The sequence below is a fragment of the Salvelinus alpinus genome, chromosome 20 (assembly GCF_045679555.1).
Source record: "Salvelinus alpinus chromosome 20, SLU_Salpinus.1, whole genome shotgun sequence".
Classification (NCBI taxonomy): domain Eukaryota; kingdom Metazoa; phylum Chordata; class Actinopteri; order Salmoniformes; family Salmonidae; genus Salvelinus; species Salvelinus alpinus.
Window position 1 is genome coordinate 35,120,329 of NC_092105.1, and position 21,717 is coordinate 35,142,045.

The 21,717-nt window shown below is 41.0% G+C and overlaps 1 protein-coding gene across 2 annotated transcripts in view; it reads right to left on the minus strand.

The window, feature by feature from the left end:
• Positions 1-8,653: 8,653 nt before the first annotated feature.
• LOC139546741 (receptor activity-modifying protein 1-like) overlaps positions 8,654-21,717 on the minus strand; it is a 67,124-nt gene continuing 54,060 nt past the window's right edge. For both annotated transcript variants that reach the window (XM_071355474.1, XM_071355475.1), the window contains exon 3: positions 8,654-9,957. In XM_071355474.1, coding sequence (XP_071211575.1) covers positions 9,702-9,957 — 256 coding nt within the window. In that variant the 3' untranslated portion in view covers positions 8,654-9,701. The remainder of the gene's footprint in view (positions 9,958-21,717) is intronic.

Consider the following 21,717-nt stretch of genomic DNA (forward strand, 5'->3'; position numbering starts at 1 on the left):
GAATGATGCTGTGTCTGCATGTATGTATTACAATTACACAGTGTTTACCACTCCTTCTCCTGGGACATCAATGATTACACAATGTAACTATGCAATAGACTGGAAACATGATTTAAGTAAAGGCTGATTTGTAATTCATATATACAGAATAAAAAACAGTACATTGTGCCAGCACGCTCACAGGCATGCTGAATGACACGAGGAACGAGATGGGAGTAACAATCCAGGCTATTTGCTCTGAGACCGGCATAATAATGTAATGAAACAAGCGGAGGTTTCGAACCCGCAACATTCTAGCACGAAGTCCAGCACACTATCGATGGTGCCCAAATGTATTAATTGGGGTTGGGGCCGATTGTGGCTAAAAACAATTTATCAATTTGAATCTTTAACATGTGGAAAGGGGAAAAAGTATTATTATTAGTTTTTAGCTTATTATTAGCTTATAGCTTCAAAATGCTTTAAATGCTTTATTATCCAAATTTAAAGCATATACTGTACAGTACTGTACATTTTTATTCCTTCGTTGATAAAATAATGATAAAAATACTCTTTCAAAATGCTGATGTTTATTTAGTTACGGATCCATAACAAATTACTTGTTAAAATATTCCATGATATTCATAAGATATGTGTTGACTGAATATAAGCAAGTGATGTCTGCTAAATACTCAAGTTAGATTTCTCCATAAATAAATAATAATAAATAACAAACTGGCTTTATTTACAAATTAGTGAGAATGTCTCACCCCATGTCCAAGAATTGCCTTTTTCTCGCTCACTCTAGGTTAAATAAAAACAAAATATCCAAAATATCGTTACTTTTTAAACAAAGCTATTATTATTATTAATTAATTTAGAATTATATAAAAGCCCCTTAGGATCTGTGAGAATATCTAATGGAAAATGCCCCTTAGATATTCATTTAGAGTCCTCCAATCCTCTAAATGTATTTATTGGCAGAGTCACGTCATTGATTTATAATTTTTTTTCAATATACTGTAGGCCTACCATAGAAGAAATGACTCTCACTAGTGTTGAGTACTATTCTGTTAAAAATGGTGTAGGTCATATTTATTTAAAGAGCATATAAAAGTTAGAAGCAAAAGCCTACAATTATTTTTGCACCGTTTCGCGCTGCTCTGAGGCAGGCATGGGGACTAGTCTTGATAAATCAATGAGATTTTTATTTTCACTTAATCTCATTTTGGGTATTGGTTAGACAAGAATTTGAAAATTAGAGTGCAGAAATGTTATGCTCTTAGTGTAACCTATTTAACTAGGCAAGTCAGTTAAGAACAAATTCTTATTTACAAGGACAGCCTACTCCTTACTCGTGCCCTGCAGGGATTCTTTAGCTAAATAGCACAGTACTATACTGCCAATCGTCACGTTGTACAGAACCATATTTTCCGGGATTTTTTTATATTTTTACTATTTTCTACATTGTAGAATAACAGTCAAGGCATCACAACTATGAAATAACACATATGGAATCAGTTAAGAACAAATTCTTATTTAAGGACAGCCTACTCCTTCCTCCCCAATGGGGATTTGAACCCCGGTCTCCCGCGTGCTCCGCATTCTGTAGTACACAAATGGCCTGCTCTCCCTTATGTACGGAATTAGGCACTTTCCCATGTTTACTACAGTAGTTATTGTAGACTGCACAGTAGCCTAATAAACACATTTTGTTAATAAAATATTGATAGAAAATAGTCTTTCCAAATGCAAATGTTGATTTAGTTATGGATCCATAACGAATTACTATGGGAATAAATATCACAGATTTACAGAAATACTGTAACGAAGTTGTCTAATGAAGCCAAATAATTTAGAATCCTCCAATCCGGTAGGCTACTCCCGACCATCATGTTGTACATCGCCATATTTTCCACTCCATCCTAACGGAAACCTTGAGTGTTTTGTTTTTTGTTTAGAAACACCATAATATGAATCAAATTAATTAAGCCAACTTTCTTAAAATCAATCCCATATACTATGTTATTACAAAAAAAGGTTTTAATCTCTCTGGTAATGCCAATACGGAGTACTTTCAAATGCTTCTCAAAGATGCCCTCTGGTGGTCAAACTAGCAATAACTTGCAGTAACAAAAAAAACGTCTGACAATTAAATGACGTGCCACAGAATGCTGCGACAGCATGCAAGGTGTGCTGCAGTATGACAACTTTTAAAGGAGGAACCACTGTACAATACAGTTTTGGACTTATCTTGTCATGCTGTGCTCACTTGAACAGGAAGTGACACGGCGGTCCTTTATGAGCGAATTTTGTTATCACATCAATCTCTGGCATTCTGTGGATTTATGGTGCTTTCAAAACAACTGGAGGCCGGATCTACAATTCCGAGTTGGACGACCATTCAAAACGTATTTTCCCAATCAGACCTTGTTTATTCCCGACTTCCCAGTTGTCTTGAACTCACTGAAGTCAAGTTTTTGCAGTTCCGAGTTAACAGCTGTTTTGAGCGCAGCCCAAATCATGCTTCATTGACAGCATGCCCTGTGGCTGCGCATTTCATGGTGGCTCGTCACAACATTAGCTCTTTGAGATACATTGGCATCGAACATGTTAAGACTCCTAGGCGGGCGGAGATACTGATAACCTATTATTGAGAAGAGAATTGTATTGGATTCACTGTGTACCATGTCTCCTAGAGGTCTGAATCAAGAGTTTGATATCAGACCATTTCTTACCTAAATATGTTACTTCACTTTGATTTGTCTTGCCTTCCAGGTTACCCACTTGGTCATTTTGTAAATATATATTATGTTCTGTAACTATTACATGTACCCATCTCGTTGTTATTTAATTATTAGAGATATCCCAAAGTGTTTTGCACCCACTATGCGTCATGTCTGCAATGGTCATGTGAGGTGAAATGTGTATATTTTGGGATGTGAACACTCAGTGTGTTTGACCTGACGAAGATCCATTTTGGATGGAAACGTTGTCAGTAAAGCGGTGAATTGGGAGCTTTAACAGTGTGAGGGCCTTCTTGTTCTATACCAGTATTCTTTATTAGCCCAGCACCTATGTTTTTAAGGATGTGCGTATGACCACACATTTTTCTATGGACAATGTTGAATGTTTATCATTTTAAATTTGGAAAAGAGCTCCTTAATCCCAGATTTGGGACCACACAGCCACTGTCACTAATTCCTTCCAAGCCACTCATTGAATTTGTGATTTCCAACTTGTTGTTTATGTCCAATGGCCGATTAGCACCGATACATTTTATCTATAATTTCTCTACATTATTTCTCTTCACATGACAAGGATTTAAAAGGATTTGCCAGTAGATTGTCGACTTGATTCATAATGATGAGTGCTAGCTAAGATTTTGAAAGTATGATGTTGACATGATCAGTCCAATCAAAGCTACTGTACATACAACGTGATTTGACGTAATTTTATCTGTGGCCAATGACCTTGAGCCTTCTTGGATGGGCACTTCTAATGTAACTTTATGGCAGCACCAAAAAGGCTAGAATTTGCAAGGTCTCCTCTTAGACTTTGTGGTGACGTAGTGTCCCCATGAGTGACAGAACACTGAGAAAATAACTGTGCAACGCTCTGTATTTTCTGCTGGCTTGCCCCACCACCACAGAAAGCACTGAGCTACGCTGAAACACCTGCATTTTGGAGCTGCCTTACTCAAGAAAACAAAAAGAGACCATGTTTGTATGCGGCTTTATTAACGCAATGATATATATCATTTTTTTTACATTGTTTGCAAACTGATATGTGACACATTAATGCCAAAATAACATGCAAAACAGGCAAGCCCCCCCCCTCTCAAACAAAAGTGGGGCCTGAATGAGGGTTGCCACTGAATAGACTAGGCTGCCTATGCATGTGCGGAGAAGCATGGGGCATTTATCTTTCCAAGGGAATGTGCTTCCTAAATGATTAGGCTATTTCTACATCGCCTAGAATAAATAAATAAATATTGATCACCCATATTTGTCTCCGTCTGAAAAATGTGCAACTCCTAAGAGCCAATTTAAGCTTGATCCAAAAATGTGGTCGAAGGCGCCTTATGGATGGTGTGATGCAATTGCAGTGCCTCTGGAGACATGCAGAGGCCAAATGGAGCTCCATACCGCATAGCTGTGCACCTCTCAAATTCCTGTCAAATGTTGTAATGCAGAGGACTCGGTATAGCTCTGCATTGACATGATTTGTTGTTGGTAGGTGAGGGCAGGAGGTCCCTATATAAACACACAACTCACTTCCTTGACAACTTCCTCCACAACAGCTCTGTGCTGCTCGGCAAAGCGCAATACGTATGAATGCCCTGACTTCTGCTGAGGCCATATCACCTTAAATGCTGCACGGCCAATGCAGATGTCGGTAGGCTATAAAAGATAGCTCGAGAATAAGTCTCTTCAACTCACCTGTCTCCAAACTCTGTCTAGCCCGTTTGCTGATATAGCGCAGTAATACCTATAGCCTAATATAATGGTCCACGTGAGAATCTCTGTCAAAATTGCTACGACCAAGGCTGGCGAGTGAGCTGCGTCATCCCATGGGCTACAATAACAATGTGGGACTGCGGTTGGGTTTCTTGACTCTTGACCAGTTCTTGCGGGTGGGATTCATACAGAAAGCCAGCGGATGTGGGCTGGTACTGCTGCAGTTGGGGACGGGATAAATAAATGAGTCCTGCACAGACCTCTACTTGGAGGTAAGGATGACAGCAGTGGTGTAGCCTAAAAGGGCGATACTGATATCACTTATTATTAATATCTAGGCTACATAGTGCATTGATGTGAATCACACTGCTGCTCTCTCATTTAGCTATTTAGACTTTTATGGATTGTGGATGACTGTTCACAAATGTATAGGTGCATTTTAACCCAATAATGGTTGAATTGAAGAAGTTTAAGCTACCTATTATAATTGGTTTTGCGACCAAGGGTGTATTCATTACGGAAACCGTTTACCGTTTAAGAACCAAATGGAAGCAAACAGAGCAAACGTTTTGCAACAGAATTGGCATAATAAGTATGCCCCAGGCCAGTGGACAACCAGGGAAAATGTGCTTTTGCAACAGCTACATAGTGTGGATCCCAGTCTATGGAATAAAAGTTCCTCCCTTCTAACCTCCTCTGTGGTATTGTGATTCATACTGTCAAAACGAGTTTCATTTAAGAAGACCACAAGTGGGGCTTTTATTGCTCAATCTAATTCATGCTGATTTTTAAAAAGGTCCACAGGCCTGACGGCACGTGCTCAAACACACACACTTTAGATAGACTTAAACAGCTTCAAATGATCAATGTCACCAACAAAAACATAAACAATAGACCGATAGCAAATTCAGCATATGGAATGCATTTTTTACATGCAAATAGCACTTTCGGTAGTTCTCAGTGCATGACATTCCGAGAGCAGCATTTTTCAACTAGAAGCAATGAACCCAATCAGTCCTCCATGACCACAAAATCATAAACAGAGTAGGATAATTAGTCCTTCGTTTTTATACTCAAGTAAAACTAATTTATTAATATATATTTCCATATTTCCGAGTACTATTCTTTCAGATCAAGGGGTATTACATTAATTGGAAATCTGACAGACTGTTTTTTTTTTCTTATGTAAAGATATATCATAATTGTATTATTATCTGTAGTAGAAAGCAATGGGTTAGAATAATCCTTCATAACCAACCCACAAAGTAAAATTCAACATCCATTTATGGCCAGCTATGTAAGTTCTAACATTGATCTATTCTGCAATAGATGTTGTTCAATAATTGTTCAGTAATATTCATTTTTGTCTGCTTCTAATGCCTCTTAAGCAGATTGACGTTTTTTTGGGATGAGTCTTGTCCTTGAGGGAGAACTGATGATTTCCACTAGATGGGCCAACTGCAAAGTCAAAATTGAAAACCCCCAAAATATTGTTGATCTTAATTTAAGGTTAGGGTTAGGTTTAGGTTTAAAATCTGATTTTATGACTTTGTGACTGTGCCAGCAACTAACCTGCGCCTCTTAAGGGGAAGGTAATCTGATTACGTTACTGAGTTTGAGTAATCCAAAAGTTACGTTACTGATTACAATTTTGGACAGATAACTAGTAACTGTAATGGATTACATTTAGAAAGTAACCAACCCAAACCTGGACATAGGCTACCACCATATGATCCATTGCTCACCTATCCTTTCTTAATGATTTCATAACCGGTTCAGTGTTAGCGATCTAACGACAGTAGCTGGTGTGTTGCATTATGATATTATGACTTTGTCCCTCTAGCTAACACAACAAGGGAGACCTGACAAGTTCATGAAACTCTGAGGGAGATATGAAGAAAGAGACAAGGGAGAGGAGGGAGAGGGAGAAGAGAGAGAGAGAGGGAGGGAAAAGAGAGGAGAAAGAGAAGGGGAGAGGGAGAAGAGAGAGAGAAAGAACAGAGAGATGGAGAGGAAAGAGGAAGAGATGGAGGTTTGCCCTGGTTGCAGAACTACTGTGGGGAAACCAGGAACACGCCACAGGCAGGGAAAATAAAGCACACTGAAATCCCACATTCCTGTCAGCTCTGTACCAGCTTTGTCATGAGACACTGCACTGTTTAACATTCTGTAAATGTAATTGCATTTACACTACACTACATTTACACTACACTACAAAGCTTTCTTTGTTTTATTGATCAGTTGTAAATTACATAATATATGCATGAGAACCTACCATGTTTAATACATCTAAGGTACCTAATTTCTACCAGCGTGTCACATGTGCAACCAGAGGACAAAAAAAAACTCGGCCATCTTTACTCCAGACACAGAGACGCATACTAAGCTCTCCCTCAATTTAGTAAATCCTGCTTACAAGCAAAAACTAAAGCAGAAAGTACCAGTGACTTGCTCAATACAGAAGTGGTCAGATGACGCGGATGCTACGCTACAGGACTGTTTTGCTAGCACAGACTGGAATATGTTCCGGGATTCATCCAATGGCATTGAGGAGTATACCACCTCAGTCACCTGCTTCATCAATAAGTGCATCGACGACGTCGTCCCCACAGTGACCGTGTGTACATGTCCCAACCAGAAGCCAGGGATTACAGGCAACATCCGCACCGAGCTAAAGGCTAGAGCTGCCGCTTTCAAGGAGTGGGACACTAATCCGGATGCTTATAAGAAATCCCGCTATGCCCTCAGACGAACCATCAAACAGGTAAAGCGTCAATACAGGACTAAGATTGAATCCTACTACACCGGCTCTGACGCTCGTCAGATGTTGCAGGGCTTGAAAACCATTACAGACTACAAAGGGAAACCCAGACGCGAGCGGCCCAGTGACACAAACCTACCAGACGAGCTAAATGCCTTTTATGCTCGCTTCGAGGCAAGCAACACTGAAGCATGCATGAGAGCACCAGCTGTTCCGGATGACTTTGTGATCGCGCTCTCCATACCCGATGTGAGCAAGACCTTTAAACAGTTCAACATTCACAAGGTCGCAGGGCCAGACGGATTACCAGGACGTGTACTCCGAGCATGCGCTAACCAACTGGCAAGTGTCTTCACTGACATTTTCCACCTCTCCCTGACCGAGTCTGTAATACCTACATGTTTCAAGCAGACCACCATAGTCGCTGTGCCCAAGAAAGCAAAGGTAACCTGCCTAAATGACTACCGCCCCGTAGCACTCATGTTGGTAGCCATGAAGTCACTTGAAAGGCTGGTCATGTCTCACATCAACACCATCATCTTGGGAAACCCTAAACCCTCTTACCGTGTTTCCCAGAGTACACTATGTTCTACATATGAGCTTGACAAGACTCATAATGAAGGGGAGGGTGTTTAATACGGGAGCTGAGCATAGGACCAATAAAGTTATTAAATCTCTTAAAGCAAATCAAATTGCTTTGAAGTCTGTGTGGAAAGGTCGCTGAGATGAGAGAGTATTTCCCTGTGAATAGGAGTAAACTGGTAGCTACGGGGGCTTTGGGAGTCCAGGTCTTGCAGACGGCAAAGCCGGGTCTCAGCCATAGTAATATAAAGGCAATTAGAAAAGCAGCTGGACACACAGACACTTTACCTCTCAATACTAATAAGATAAAGAGTACATCAGAAAATTCCATAAGCAGGATACTCTGCTTATGGAATTCAACACTGCTGTTACACAGACATGACAGTTTGTCAGTAACTTACTAAACAATCTACTAACCTTAAGCCTAGTGAGACTACGCAGAGAAGAGTCATCATACAAAATCACTGTTTAGAGATTATCCTGTACTTTGTATACTTTTTAGCAAGTAGTTCTGAAAATAGCACTCACGAACCAAAAGTGGTCCCTGAAAATGGCACACTGCGTCACATATGTGCAGATATGTGCACCACGGCATTGCTTTCTCTCTCGCTCTGCTGTGTGTGCAGCTGTCACTCAAATGATGAGGGGCTGAAGCACATTGGCTGGAACTGTAATTGCTAGGGGGCTGGCCAGCGTGGGGGAAAATGTAGGGAAAATGGCTCCACACATCTTCCATAAAACATTTGCTTTCAAACTAGGGATTTCATGGCTAATTGAGGTAAGACAGTAATTCTGCTCATAGATTAAGCATGTATGAACTACACATTACTAGTCATCAAAGTTCCGGAGCATGTTCTTACAAAGCAACTGATTCACAATGTCGCGTCTTTGTTTTAATCCAACTTTGTTGTACACATTCAAAATGTACAGTGGGGGTAGACCTTTCCTGCCCTGTATCAACCATTCATAGGGATAATAGTGGTTGGTGGATCATTTGTCCAGATCTGCAATAGGCTGACTAGCAATCATACCACACCCCCCTAATCATCATTTGCACAGTATGTTGTACACACATCAGTCATTTTTAATCATCTCTTTTTCATATTCACTTTCTATTCATGGCAAATTCGATTTTTTTAAAAATTATTTTGAAAACTTACAGCGATTTGGCACAATGCCAAAGTAAGGAATTGAAGGGTGAGTGTAGAAATATGTTGGTTCTGACTGTTAGAGACAGGGACAGGGACAGGGCAGGGACAGCAACAAGGACAGGGACAGGGACAGGTGCAGGTGCAGGTACAGGGGATGTTGGATCCAGACAGTGTTTATGAGGTGAGTATAGAGTGCACAGACATCATCCATAAAGCACAGAGATGATAGCATCATCCTTTCTATCAACCAATCGGTGACGGACTGTCAAAAGTCCACTTCAGGAGCTGTGCCAAAGTATCCCAACTCACTGCACAGGAAATTACCTCATGTGCCCAGGAAGTCCTTCAAACCAATCAGACACCATCTGTCCTTCATGGCTAACAGCTTGTGATTCTCCACCTAGATTGGATTTGCAGATAAAGGGTAATGAAAGCAGACACTCCATTTTTAAACAAGTCCTCCTGCAGGTTATAATCAGTGTAGTTCTGTAAATCCTCATCTTGTAGTCTGTGTCCTTTCCTATATCCTGTTGCTGTAGCTCAGTGTCAACTCCAACAGAGTGACAGTAACATAGATGGTCTGTAATGTTGTCCTTGATACAGGCTTTGATAGTCCTCCCAGTCCCTTGCCTGGTCCGTGATGTCTGTTCTGTAGTAGCAGCAGCAGCGTTATGTATACCTGTCTCCGTCCTGGGTGGAGGGTGAAGGGGGCCTCCTCTAGACCTCTTCTCCCCTGGCTGGGGGCCTGGAGCTTGGGGTTGGCCCCGGTTACACAATGCCTTCGCTGCGTTTGCTCCTCCACACCACTAGGGCAGTCATGAGCAGCGTGACAAGGATGGGCACCACAATGAATGGCCCAAGGATATGGTTGGGCGGATCACGCAGCTGCCGTCCCGACAGGGAGCAGTCGTGGAAGTATTGCTTGTGGATGCGGATGAAGAACTCGTCCACCTGCCGGTTGGGCCAGAAACAGTCCATCTTCAGGGCGATCAGGTAGGTGCAGTTGGTGAGCTCACCATAAGGTCTGTAGGGAGAGACAAAGAGAGAGAGGGAGGTAAAATCAAGCGAATGCGGACAAGGTTCATACTGTTGTGCGGCAGGTAGCCTAGCAGTTAAGAGCATTGGGCCGGTAACTGAAAGGTTGCTGGTTTGAATCCCAGAGCTGACTAGGTGAAACATATTTCGATGTGCCCTTCAGCAAGGCACTTAACCCTAATTGCTCCTGTAAGTCGCTCTGGATAAGAGCATCTGCTGAATGACTAAAATGTATTTCATAATGAGGGTAAATGATAACCTACATATTTGAATAGACATATAGGAAGGTAAGGGGCTCTGAAGTGTGGGTTCTAAATGCAAATTATATATGGTTAGGGTTAAGGAAAGTGTGTGTGTGAGAGAGTGAGTGAGTGAGTGAGTGAGTGAGTGAGAGTGCTCCTTCAAATCAAATGTATTTATATAGCCCTTCTTACATCAGCTGATATCTCAAAGTGCTGTACAGAAACCCAGTCTAAAACCCCAAACAGCAAGCAATGCAGGTGTAGAAGCACGGTGGCTAGGAAAAACTCCCTAGAAAAGGCCAAAACCTAGGAAGAATTCTAGAGAGGAACCAGGCTATGAGGGGTGGCCAGTCCTCTTCTGGCCACCCCTGTGTCTGTCCAGTCCTGTCATGATTGAGAGTAATGATTCATGGTAATGACAGAGGGTCCACGCCATACATAAAAACACACACTCTGAAAAGCACACACACCCCCTCCCCTCTTCCTGACAGGTCTCTGATTGAAGGGCCTCCTCTCCCCCTTTCCTCAGAGCATGCCCGCAACATGGCCTGTTATTTATACCCACATCCTCCCTGGCATGGAACGTCTGGCATAGCTAGGACCTTTTTAGAATCCCCAGGTTTCCCTTACACAACCAATGAGTCCTGTTCCCTCCAACCCCCTTTTACCCCCGCCTTGCTCCCACCAACCCCCCAGTCCCAGCTAGAACTTTCCCCCAGTGGGAGAGTGATACATCGAGTAAAGGCAGACCATCGGGCCCATCTTCCAAGCCAGACATACATTATATCCATGCATGCTAATCACCTTAAGATGTACAGTAACATACAGTGGTTTAAAGTACTTAAGTAAAAATACAACATTTTTACTAAAATATGTTTTTTGGTGTATCTGTACTTTACTACTTATATTTTTGGCAACTTTTACTTTTACTTCACCACTGTCCTAAAGAAAATAATGTACTTTTTACTCCATACATTTTCACCTGACAGCCAAAATTATTTGTTACATTTTGATAGAGAAATTGTCCATTTCACACACTTATCAAGAGAACATGCCTGGTCATCCCTACTACCTCTGATCTGGCGGACTCACTAAACACAAATGCTTCGTTTGTAAATGATGTCTGAGTGTTGGAGTGTGCCTGCCCCTGGCTATCCGTCAATAAAAATCTAAAAATAAAATTGTGCCGTCTGGTTTGCTTAATATAAGGAATTTGAAATGGTTTATACTTTTAATTTTGATACTTAAGTACATTTTAGCAATTCCATTTACTTTTTATACTTTAATATATAATATATTTAATATATAGTATATTTAAAACCAAGTACTTTTAGACTTTTACTCTAGTAATATTTTACTGGGTGACTTTCTCTTTTTCTTGAGTCATTTTCTATTAAGGTATCTTTACTTTTACTCAAGTATCACAATTGAGTACTTTTTCCACCACTGATAACATATGACCTCTATTTAACCAGGTAGGTTATTAAGATGAGAATACTTTCTATTTTGCAATACTGACTTGGCAAAAAGGATACAACAGTACAGTGGCAGCAGACATATGGACAGGAATAAACAATATCTAGGAACAAATTAAATCATTCCTAAAAAAAATTGAACAGCAAGAACAAAGTATAGATAGGGGCAACAGAGAGCAGGGAGGTGAGAGAGAGAGACTGGGAGGAAGAGAGAGAGGTACATACACAGTGAAGAGAGAGGTAGGGTTGAGAGACAGGAAGAAGGAGTGTAAAATTAGATCTCCTACAGGGAATAGAAATATGAGCAAGCCCCTATTCTCTCCTCTGACATTTATCCATGACAGACTTACGGCCTTACTACCTGCCCTCCAGGACACCTACACCACCCGATGTCACAGGAAGGCCATAAAGATCATCAAGGACAACCACCCGAGCCAATGCCTGTTCACCCCGCTATCATCCAGAAGGCGAGGTCAGTACAGGTGCATCAAAGCAGGGACCGAGAGACTGAAAAACAGCTTCTATCTCAAGGTCATCAGACTGTTAAACAGCCACCACTAACATTGAGTGGCTGCTGCCAACATACTGACTAAACTCCAGCTCACTTTAATAATGGAAATGGATGGAAATTGATCAAAAATGTATCACTAGCCACTTTAAACAATGCCACTTAATATAATGTTTACATACCCTACATTACTCATCTCATATGTATATGTATATACTGTACTCTATATCATCTACTGCATCTTGCCATCTTTATGTAATACATGTATCACTAGCCACTTTAAACTATGCCACTTTTATGTTTACATACCCTACATTACTCATCTCATATGTATATGTATATACTGTACTCGATACCATCTACTGCATCTTGCCTATGCCGTTCTGTACCATCACTCATTCATATATCTTTATGTACATATTCTTTATCCCTTTACACTTGTGTGTATAAGGTAGTAGCTGTGGAATTGTTAGGTTAGATTACTCGTTGGTTATTACTGCATTGTCGGAACTAGAAGCACAAGCATTTCGCTACACTCGCATTAACATCTGCTAACCATGTGTATGTGACAAATAACATTTGATTTGTTATTACTTCAAATAACCATTGTTTACATGACAGAATTGATTACCTTTATATTACCGCTGGTTTACTGAAAATGGGACGCTTGCCAAAGTCACGTCATCTGCATCATTTCATAATCGGAGGAAATGGATCGTTCCTAGCTTATCTTTTCAGTTCGCTGCAGCTAGCGACTGGAACGAGCTGCAACAAACACTCAAACTGGACAGTTTTATCTCAATCTCTTCATCCAAAGACTCAACCATGGACACTCTTACTGAAAGTTGTGGCTGCTTTGTGTGATGTATTGTTTTCTCTACCTTCTTGCCCTTTGTGCTGTTGTCTGTGCCCAATAATGTTTGTACCATGTTTTGTGCTGCTACCATGTCGTGTTGCTACCATGCTGTGTTGTCATGTGTTCTGCCTTGCTATGTTGCTGTCTTAGTTCTCTCTTTATGTAGTGTTGTGTTGCTCTCTTGTTGTGATGTGTGTTTTGTCGTATATTTATATTGTATTTATTAAAAAAATGTAATCCAAGGCCCCCGTCCCCACAGGAAGCCTTTTGCCTTTTGGTAGGCCGTCATTGTAAATAAGAATTTGTTCTTAACTGACTTGCCTAGTTAAATAAAGGTTAAATAAATCAAATCAAACATTGAAAAAAAAAATATTGTTCTGAAGCCATTCCAGTGTTGCTTTGGCTGTATGTCATTGTCCTGTTGGAACATAAATCTTAGCCCCAGTCTAAGGCCGTTTGCACTCTGAAGCAGGTTCTCATTTACCTGTATTTGGCTCCATTCATTGTTCCTTCTATCCTTACCAGTCTCCCAGTCCCTGCCACTGAAAAGCATCCCCATAGCATGATGCTGCCACCATGATGTTTCACAGTAGGGATGGTGTTAGACTGGTGATGAGCTGTGCCTGGTTTTCTCCAGACATAGCGCTTTGCATTCAGGCCAAATAGTTACATTTTTGTCTCATCAGACCACAGAATCTTTCACGTGCCTTTTTGCAAACTCCAGGTGTGCTGTCTTGTAACAACTTTCCTCTTCTTCTGACGAGGAGTAAGAGATATCGGACCAATGTGCAGCGTGGTAAGTGTCCATTTTAATATGTAAAACTGAACACTACAAAAATACAAAATAACAAAGTGAAAGAACAAACGAAAATCAAAACAGTCCCGTATGGTACAGACACAGGAAACAACCACCCACAAAACACAATAGACAACAGGCTACCTAAATATGGCTCCCAATCAGAGACAACGACTAACACCTGCCTCTGATTGAGAACCATACTAGGCCAAACACATAGAAATAGAACAACAGAACAAAACATAGAAAAAACAACATAGACTCACGCCCTGACCAAACTAAAATTAAGACATAAAAAAGGAACTAAGGTCAGAACGTGACACTTGTGTCTTTTTCTCAGTAGTTGCTTCCGTCTGGCCACTCTCCCATAAAGCCCAGCTTGGTGAAATGCTGTAGAGCAGGGTTCCTGCAGGGTGTTTTACGTGTGCCCCCAAGTTTTCTGAGCAAAATATATTTATATTTTCTTAGTTAAACATAAAAGACTATAAAACACCAAGAAATCAGCTCCAATTGATTTAATTTTGGAAATCTTTTCCCAAGTATTCCCACGTATGAAAGACACGTGATCATATACAAATACACGTTTTGAAATGATTTAGTTTTAGTCAAATATTATATCTGTTTGGGCTGCTTGTGGTCAATTTGCAGTCTACAAATTATTTGTAATTATGTTCCGTCCCCCCGACCATTCAGCCTGTGGCTGAATCTAATTGATGATCGCTGCTGTAGAGACTGCTGTCCTTCTGGCAGGTTCTCCCATCTCAGCCAAGGAACTTTATAGTTCTGGCAGAGTGGTCATTGGGTTCTTGGTCACCTCCCTGACCAAGGTCCTTCTTGCCCGGTTACTCAATTTAGTCGGACAGCCAGTTCTAGGCAGAGTCTGGGTATATCCATATTTTTCTATTTCCCAATCATGGAGACCACTGTGCTCTTGGAAACTTTCAACACTCTCAATTGTTTTATACCCTTCCCCAGATATACAGTACCTGTCAAAAGTTTGGACACACCTACTCATTCAAGGGTTTCTCTTTATCTTTACATTGTAGAATAATAGTGAAGACATCAAAACTATGAAATAACACATATGGAATCATGTAGTAACCAAAAAACTATTAAACAAATCTAAATATATTTTGGATTTGAGATTCTTCAAAGTAGCCACCCTTTGCCTTGATGACAGCTTTGCACACTCTTGGCATTCTCTCAACCAGCATCATGAGGTCACCTGGAATGCATCTCAATTAACAGGTGTGCCTTGTTAAAAGTTAATTTGTGGAATTTCTTTCCATCTTAAAGCGTTTGAGCCAATCAGTTGTGTTGAGACAAGGTAGGGGTGGTATACAGAAGATAGCCATATTTCGTAAAAGACCAAGTCCATATTATGGCAAGAACAGCTCAAATAAGCAAAGAGAAACGACAGTCCATCATTACTGTAAGACATGAAGGTCAGTTAATCCAGAAAATGTCAAGAACTTTGAAAGTTTCTTCAAGTGCAGTCGCAAAAACCATCAAGCGCTATGATGAAACTGGCTCTCATGAGGACCACCACAGGAAAGGAAGACCCAGAGTTACCTTTGCTGCAGAGGATAAGTTCATTAGAGATACCAGCCTCAGAAATTACAGCCCAAATAAATGCTTCACAGAGTTCAAGTAACAGACACATCTCAACATCAACTGTTCAGATGAGACTACGTGAATCAGGCCTTCATAGTCAAATTGCTGCAAAGACACCACTACTAAAGGACACCAATAATAAGAAGAGACTTGCAAATTTGAGACCGGTGTAAATTTGTCCTTTTGTCTGGAGTCAAAATTCTCTTTGTGAGACGCGGTGTGGGTGAACGGATGATCTCTGTATTTGTGTATTTCCCACATAAAGCATGGAGGACGAGGTGTTATGGTGTGGGGGTGCTTTGCTGGTGACCCTGTCTGTGATTTGTTTAGAATTCAAGGCACACTTAACCAGCATGGCTCCCACAGCATTCTGCAGCGATACGCCATCCCATCTGGTTTGGGCTTAGTGGGACTATCATTTGATTTTCAACAGGACAATCACCCAACACACCTCGAGGCTGTGTAAGGGCTATTTTACCAAGAAGGAGAGTGATGGAGTGCTGCATCAGATGCTCTGGCCTCCACAGTCCCCCGACCTCAACCACATTGGGATGGTTTGGGATGAGCCGGACCGCAGAGTGATGGAAAAGCAGCCAACAAGTGCTCAGCATATGTGGGAACTCCTTCAAGAGTGTTGGAAAAGCATTCCAGGTGAAGCTGGTTGAGAGAATGGCAATAGTGTGCAAAGCTGTCATTAAGGCAAAAGGTGGCTATTTGAAGAATCTCAAATATAAAATATATTTTGATTTGTTTAACACTTTTTTGGTTACTACATGATTCCATATGTGCTATTTGATAGTGTTGATGTCTTCACTATTATTCTACAATGTAGAAAATAGTAAAAAATAAAGTAAAACCCTTGAATGAGTAGGTATTCTTAAACTTTTGACCGGTAGTGTGCGCTACTAACTAACTTTTTCAACCGTCGTTTTTAACCTCGAAACATGCCGATGCTGACTTTGTGAGCCTCAGCTGTGTAGCTGTTGAAATAGAGTCATGACAACACAGTAACTAGTTTAGATTCCCTGTGACCAGTTTAGATTCTCCTGTGTCTAAAGTAGGGAGGTCCAGGATATGCTCCAACTCTCTCCATTCAGATGGACATGGGGTGGGAAAATCCTACAGCACATTTTGCCACCAGATTGAATTTCAGGAAGGTTTAACACCACTAAATATAACTGGGTGGAGGGACAAGGAGGGACAGGGACTAACGTCAACACACAGAGGGATGTGACTGTAGCTTAGCAGCAAGATACTTCCACTTACTCTCAACTAGAAAGAGGCGACAACACCTTGTACCTGCAACTCAGTACAGTTTGCAGGTCAATAGTTTTTCCATGTTCATTTTCTTTCATCTAACATCTGCATGAACTTCTTCATTTCTGAAGTGTTCTTCCCTCAGCGTTTGTTTGAGTCTATATCGTACCAACTGTACAGAAAAGTCAGAGGAAACAGAGATATCATCTGGGCCTGGTTTTTGACATACTTCTGATATGCACATGGACATTTCTGTTGATAAGGGGAAATCTTTTACAGCCGGTTTTTCACAACCCTGAATTTTTTATTTTATCTGTGGTATTGAAGTACTTTGAGTGCAGTCGTTCAACTGGAACTGTGTGATGACAGGAGAGTCTTCTCCCGTCAAAGCCACCTCTCAAAGCACTTTATTTGATTCAGCATCACAACTTAAATGGATTTGTGTCACCACTCACCACAAAGTTTGCCACACTCCTCTCTTTGGAGGCAGCAGCACAGAGAATGCCAAATTACTTCTCCTCCTCGTCCTCTTTGCAAACCTCAGTATCCCAAACAGGCCGCTCTGTCAAACTGTTTCATCAAGTTAGCTCACTGTATCTCTGTAGCAGTTGATGGGAGAAACAGTATCCTGGCTTTGTCCCTCTCTTGTCTATGTGTGGAGCAGCAACAGCTAACCCACCTATCTAGTTCCACTAGAGCTCTGTACAAAAGTTATGCAACATTAATCTCAATTTCTAAAGTTATAGAGTTCAACAGTTCTATATTTCTACAGCCAGCTCCACTGTCTTCTGTACTTCTAATATCTATAAGTTCTATATGTTCATAGAAAAGTTCTGCTGACCTGCGGAAGCTCTACACATGTTCTGTTCTGCATTCATTGTAGTTCTTCAGCTCTGCTCTGTTTTGGTCAGAGCCTGGTCTGCATAGCAGTGAATACTCCTGCAGCTGCTTAGTGCCAGCTCTTCAAAGATACTTCTGTATATGATCACATTGACATAGATCCAAGCAAATTATGCCAAAGACTTCCTATGGAATCAGTTACTGTAATGCCAGTGGAATTATTCAGAAATACAAGTACTTTTTAAAATAAATATATCCTTTGACAGTATGGCTCATGAGTTAGCTTAAAGGAATATTCTCTGTTAGTACTCTCAGTCTAAGCAGGAGGTGCTGCTGATGCTCCCTCATTCATTCACTCTTTGAAAAAAGGGTTTCAAAAGGGTTCTTCAGCTGTCCCCACATGAGAATTATGTTTGGCTCAAGGTTATGTTTGGCTCAAGGTAGAACCCTTTTTTGGTTTCAGGCAGAACCCAAGAGGGTTCTACCTGGAACCAAAAGGTTTCTTCAAATGGTTCTTCTATGGTACAGCCAAAGAACCTTTTTAGGTTCTAGATCGCACAATTTCTTCTAAGAATGTTATGAATTATACAGGGAGAAACTCAGAGGGTCTTGAGCATTTGTCATCTCTCTTTCATCTTCAACTCACCACAACAATCAGCAAAGTGATTCAAGGAGGTAGGTAGTGCATGGCAACCCTATTGTTATTGAAGAGGCCTCATAGTATTGAAATGTTCTCTCTGTTCACCCTTCTGTCTCTCTGTCTGTCTGTTCACCCTTCTGTCTCTATGTCTGTTTGCTCAAAGTCTTTAATGGCACCGTGGGTTCTCATATAATATAGATGAAGGGAGGTTGAGGCGGAGGAGAGTAAAGCAATGTGCATGTGTGTGTCTGTGCACGCGTGCACACTCAGTTGTGTAAAGTAACGAAGTAGAAATATGCACTGATGGGTGAACTTATTTTGCTAGGCAGCAGGCGACGACATGCAAGCAGAGTTGAGCCAATCCTCACATGTTTGGGAAAATCCATGGGCCCTAAAGTGGAAACCCCCCCCCCCCCCCTCCCCCAACCAGGACTAGGAACCTGTCACATGCAAAACAGTCATCCACTCAATCGCTCTACCACCACCTCCTGATGAGGACGAACACCCTTGGCTGTATGTTTTATTTTCTCTGAATGAAGGATTCATTCTACCGGATGAAATGTCTGTTATGTTTACCAAAAGTTCAGGAAATACTAGCGTTCAAGAACTCGCCGTCGAATCTAAAAAAACACATTGATGTAGGCCTACTGTTAGCTTGCTAGCTAGCTAGAATAACGTTAGCATGCTAGCTAATGATACTTATATTAGCATGCTATCTAACATTAGCTAACCAGCCCATGTTTGCTTAATCCTATACCTAAATAGTTTAGTAACTAACGTTACCTACTTTAGCTGGCTAAAATGTGCACAGATTCAGAGTCTTTGTTAACTAACGCAATCTAACTAAACTGACATGAGTTAATTCTTGACGCACAGATCCCTTTAGCGGGATCATTTTCGTAAACAACCGCTGAATTGCAGAGCGCCAAATAAAATTTTTATTTTATTTTTATTTATAATCATGAAATCACAAGTGAAATATACCAAAACACAGCTTAGCTTGTTGTTAATCCACCTATCGTGTCAGATTTAAAAAATATGCTTTACAGCAAAAGCAATCCAAGCGTTTGTGAGTTTATCAATCACTAGACAAAACAGTAAGAACAGTTAGCCGCAAATTAGCTTGGTCACGAAAGTCAGAAAAGCCATAAAATTAATCGCTTACCTTTGATGATCTTCGGGTGTTTGCACTCACGAGACTCCCAGTTACACAATAAATGTTATTTTTGTTCGATAAATATTATTTTTATAACCAAAAACCTCCATTTGCTTTGCACGTTATGTTCAGAAAACCACAGGCTCGTGCCGGTCCTGAAGGGCAGACGAGGGCAGACGAAAATTCCAAAAAGTATCCGTAATGCTCGTAGAAGCATGTCAAACGTTTTTTATAATCAATCCTCAAGTTGTTTTTAACACACATAATCAATAATATTTCAACCGGACGGTAAACTATTCAATACTACAGAGAAGGAAAATGTTGAGCGACAACTCTCGCGCGCATGAACTAATCAAAGGACACCTGACACGTTTTGATAAATCTCGCAAATTTTTCTAAATAAAAGCTTGAAACTATGTCTAAAGCCTGGTCACAGCCTGAGAAAGCCAAGGAATCTGGTTGATACCCCTTTAAATGAAGGATGGGCAAGCAATGGAACAGGGATTTTTCCAAATAAAAGGCACTTCCGGGTTGGATTTCCTCAGGTTTTCACCTACAAAATCAGTTATGTTATACTCACAGACAAGATTTTGACAGTTTTGGAAACGTTAGAGTGTTTTCTATCCTAATCTGTCAATTAAATGCACATTCTAGCATCTGGGCCTGAGAAATAGTCCGTTTACCTTGGGAACGTTATCTAGCTGAAAGTACATTCCAAATCTGGGCCCATTTGTGTCAGCTAACGTTAGTCTAGCCAAATACCTTTTTCTCTAAACACCCCATGTCAAGCTAAGTTAGCTAACATTAGGTTTCACATTTTAGCTAACACCCACTAGTTTAGCTAGACATTTTATGTATTTTTTCTTTCCTTAATTAGGCAAGTCAGTTAAGAAAAAATTCTTATTTTCAATGACGGCCTAGGAACAGTGGGTTAACTGCCTTGTTCAGGGACAGAACAACAGATTTCTACCTTGTCAGCTCAGGGATTCGATCTTGCAACCTTTCGGTTACTAATCAAACGCTCTAACCACTAGGCTACCTGCCACCCCATGTGCTAGTTGATAAAGTTGTTCTTCTTACCTAGTTAATTACTGTAGACTTAAGCTATTGATGTCACCTACTAGCTAAATCAATTAACATTGTTTTTTCTCATAGTAATATTAAATGCTCACAAAAAAACTATCACTTAACTAATGTTGCTTATAGCTTTAAAATTAGGATCCTATACCTTAAGTATTTCGTGATGGTAGTTATCTAGCTAAGTAACTATTGTCTTTCTTTTCCTTTTAATATTATTTCAGAGAAAGCAGGTACACCATCTTAAGAAGTAAATGAAGTATGGAGAACTGACAGCAAACACACTGAAGATAAAAGATGCCCCTGACACTCCCTCCACCATCAAGCAGAGCACATTACTGAAGGCAGTGTCTCAAATATCCATTGGCAAAGCTGTGGTGAAGTATGTGGTCCAAGGTCTCCAACCATTTGCTGTTGTAGAACAAAAACCATTCAGAGAGTTTGTGCAGGATCTGCAGCCTAACTCAAAGATAATATCAAGGCCCACACTGCGCTCCAGGATTGATGAAGCATCCAAGGAAATGAAGAAGAAGGTGACTGAGGCCATGAGAGGAGTTGACCACGTCGCCACCACCACCGACTGCTGGTCTGCAAGAAGATGGAGTTTCATTGGTGTTACAGCCCATTGGATAGACCCTGACAGTCTCAACATATGCTCTGCATCCCTGGCCTGTAAACAGTTGAGAGGATCGCACACCTTTGATGTGTTGGCAGGTGCCCTAAATGACATCCATTCTAAGTTTGAAATCCGGAGTACGATTGTAAGAACAATAAGAGACAATGGCTCTAACTTCTTGAAAGCTTTCCAAGTTTATGGAGCAGATGAAAATAACGAGGCAGTCGAAGCAGTGGGTGGTGGGGGTGAAGCAGCTCAGCCAGGACAGGACGATGGTGAAGAGGAACAAGAGGAGATTGAAGAAGTGAAGTTTGTTGATGTGGCAACGATCCTGAATGAAGGTGATGGTTTTGAGTACCAGCTGCCAAAGCACCAGCGTTGTGCTTGCCACTTACTCAACTTCGTATCTAAAGGCAATTCCCTAAAAGCAACATCCAGTGAGGCTTACAAAAAAGTGTTCTGTTCAACATTTGGCAAGTGCCAAGCACTTTGGAACAAACGCGGGAGATCCACACTTGCAGCCGAAACCGTTGAAGATGCTTGCGACCTCCAGCTGCTGCGCCCGAATGCTACAAGGTGGAACTCCTGGTTCATGGCTGTAGAAAGACTCCTGAGGATCGTCAAAGACAAAGGAGAGGCGGCCGTCAGAGTTCTCTGCACAGACTTCAAGGT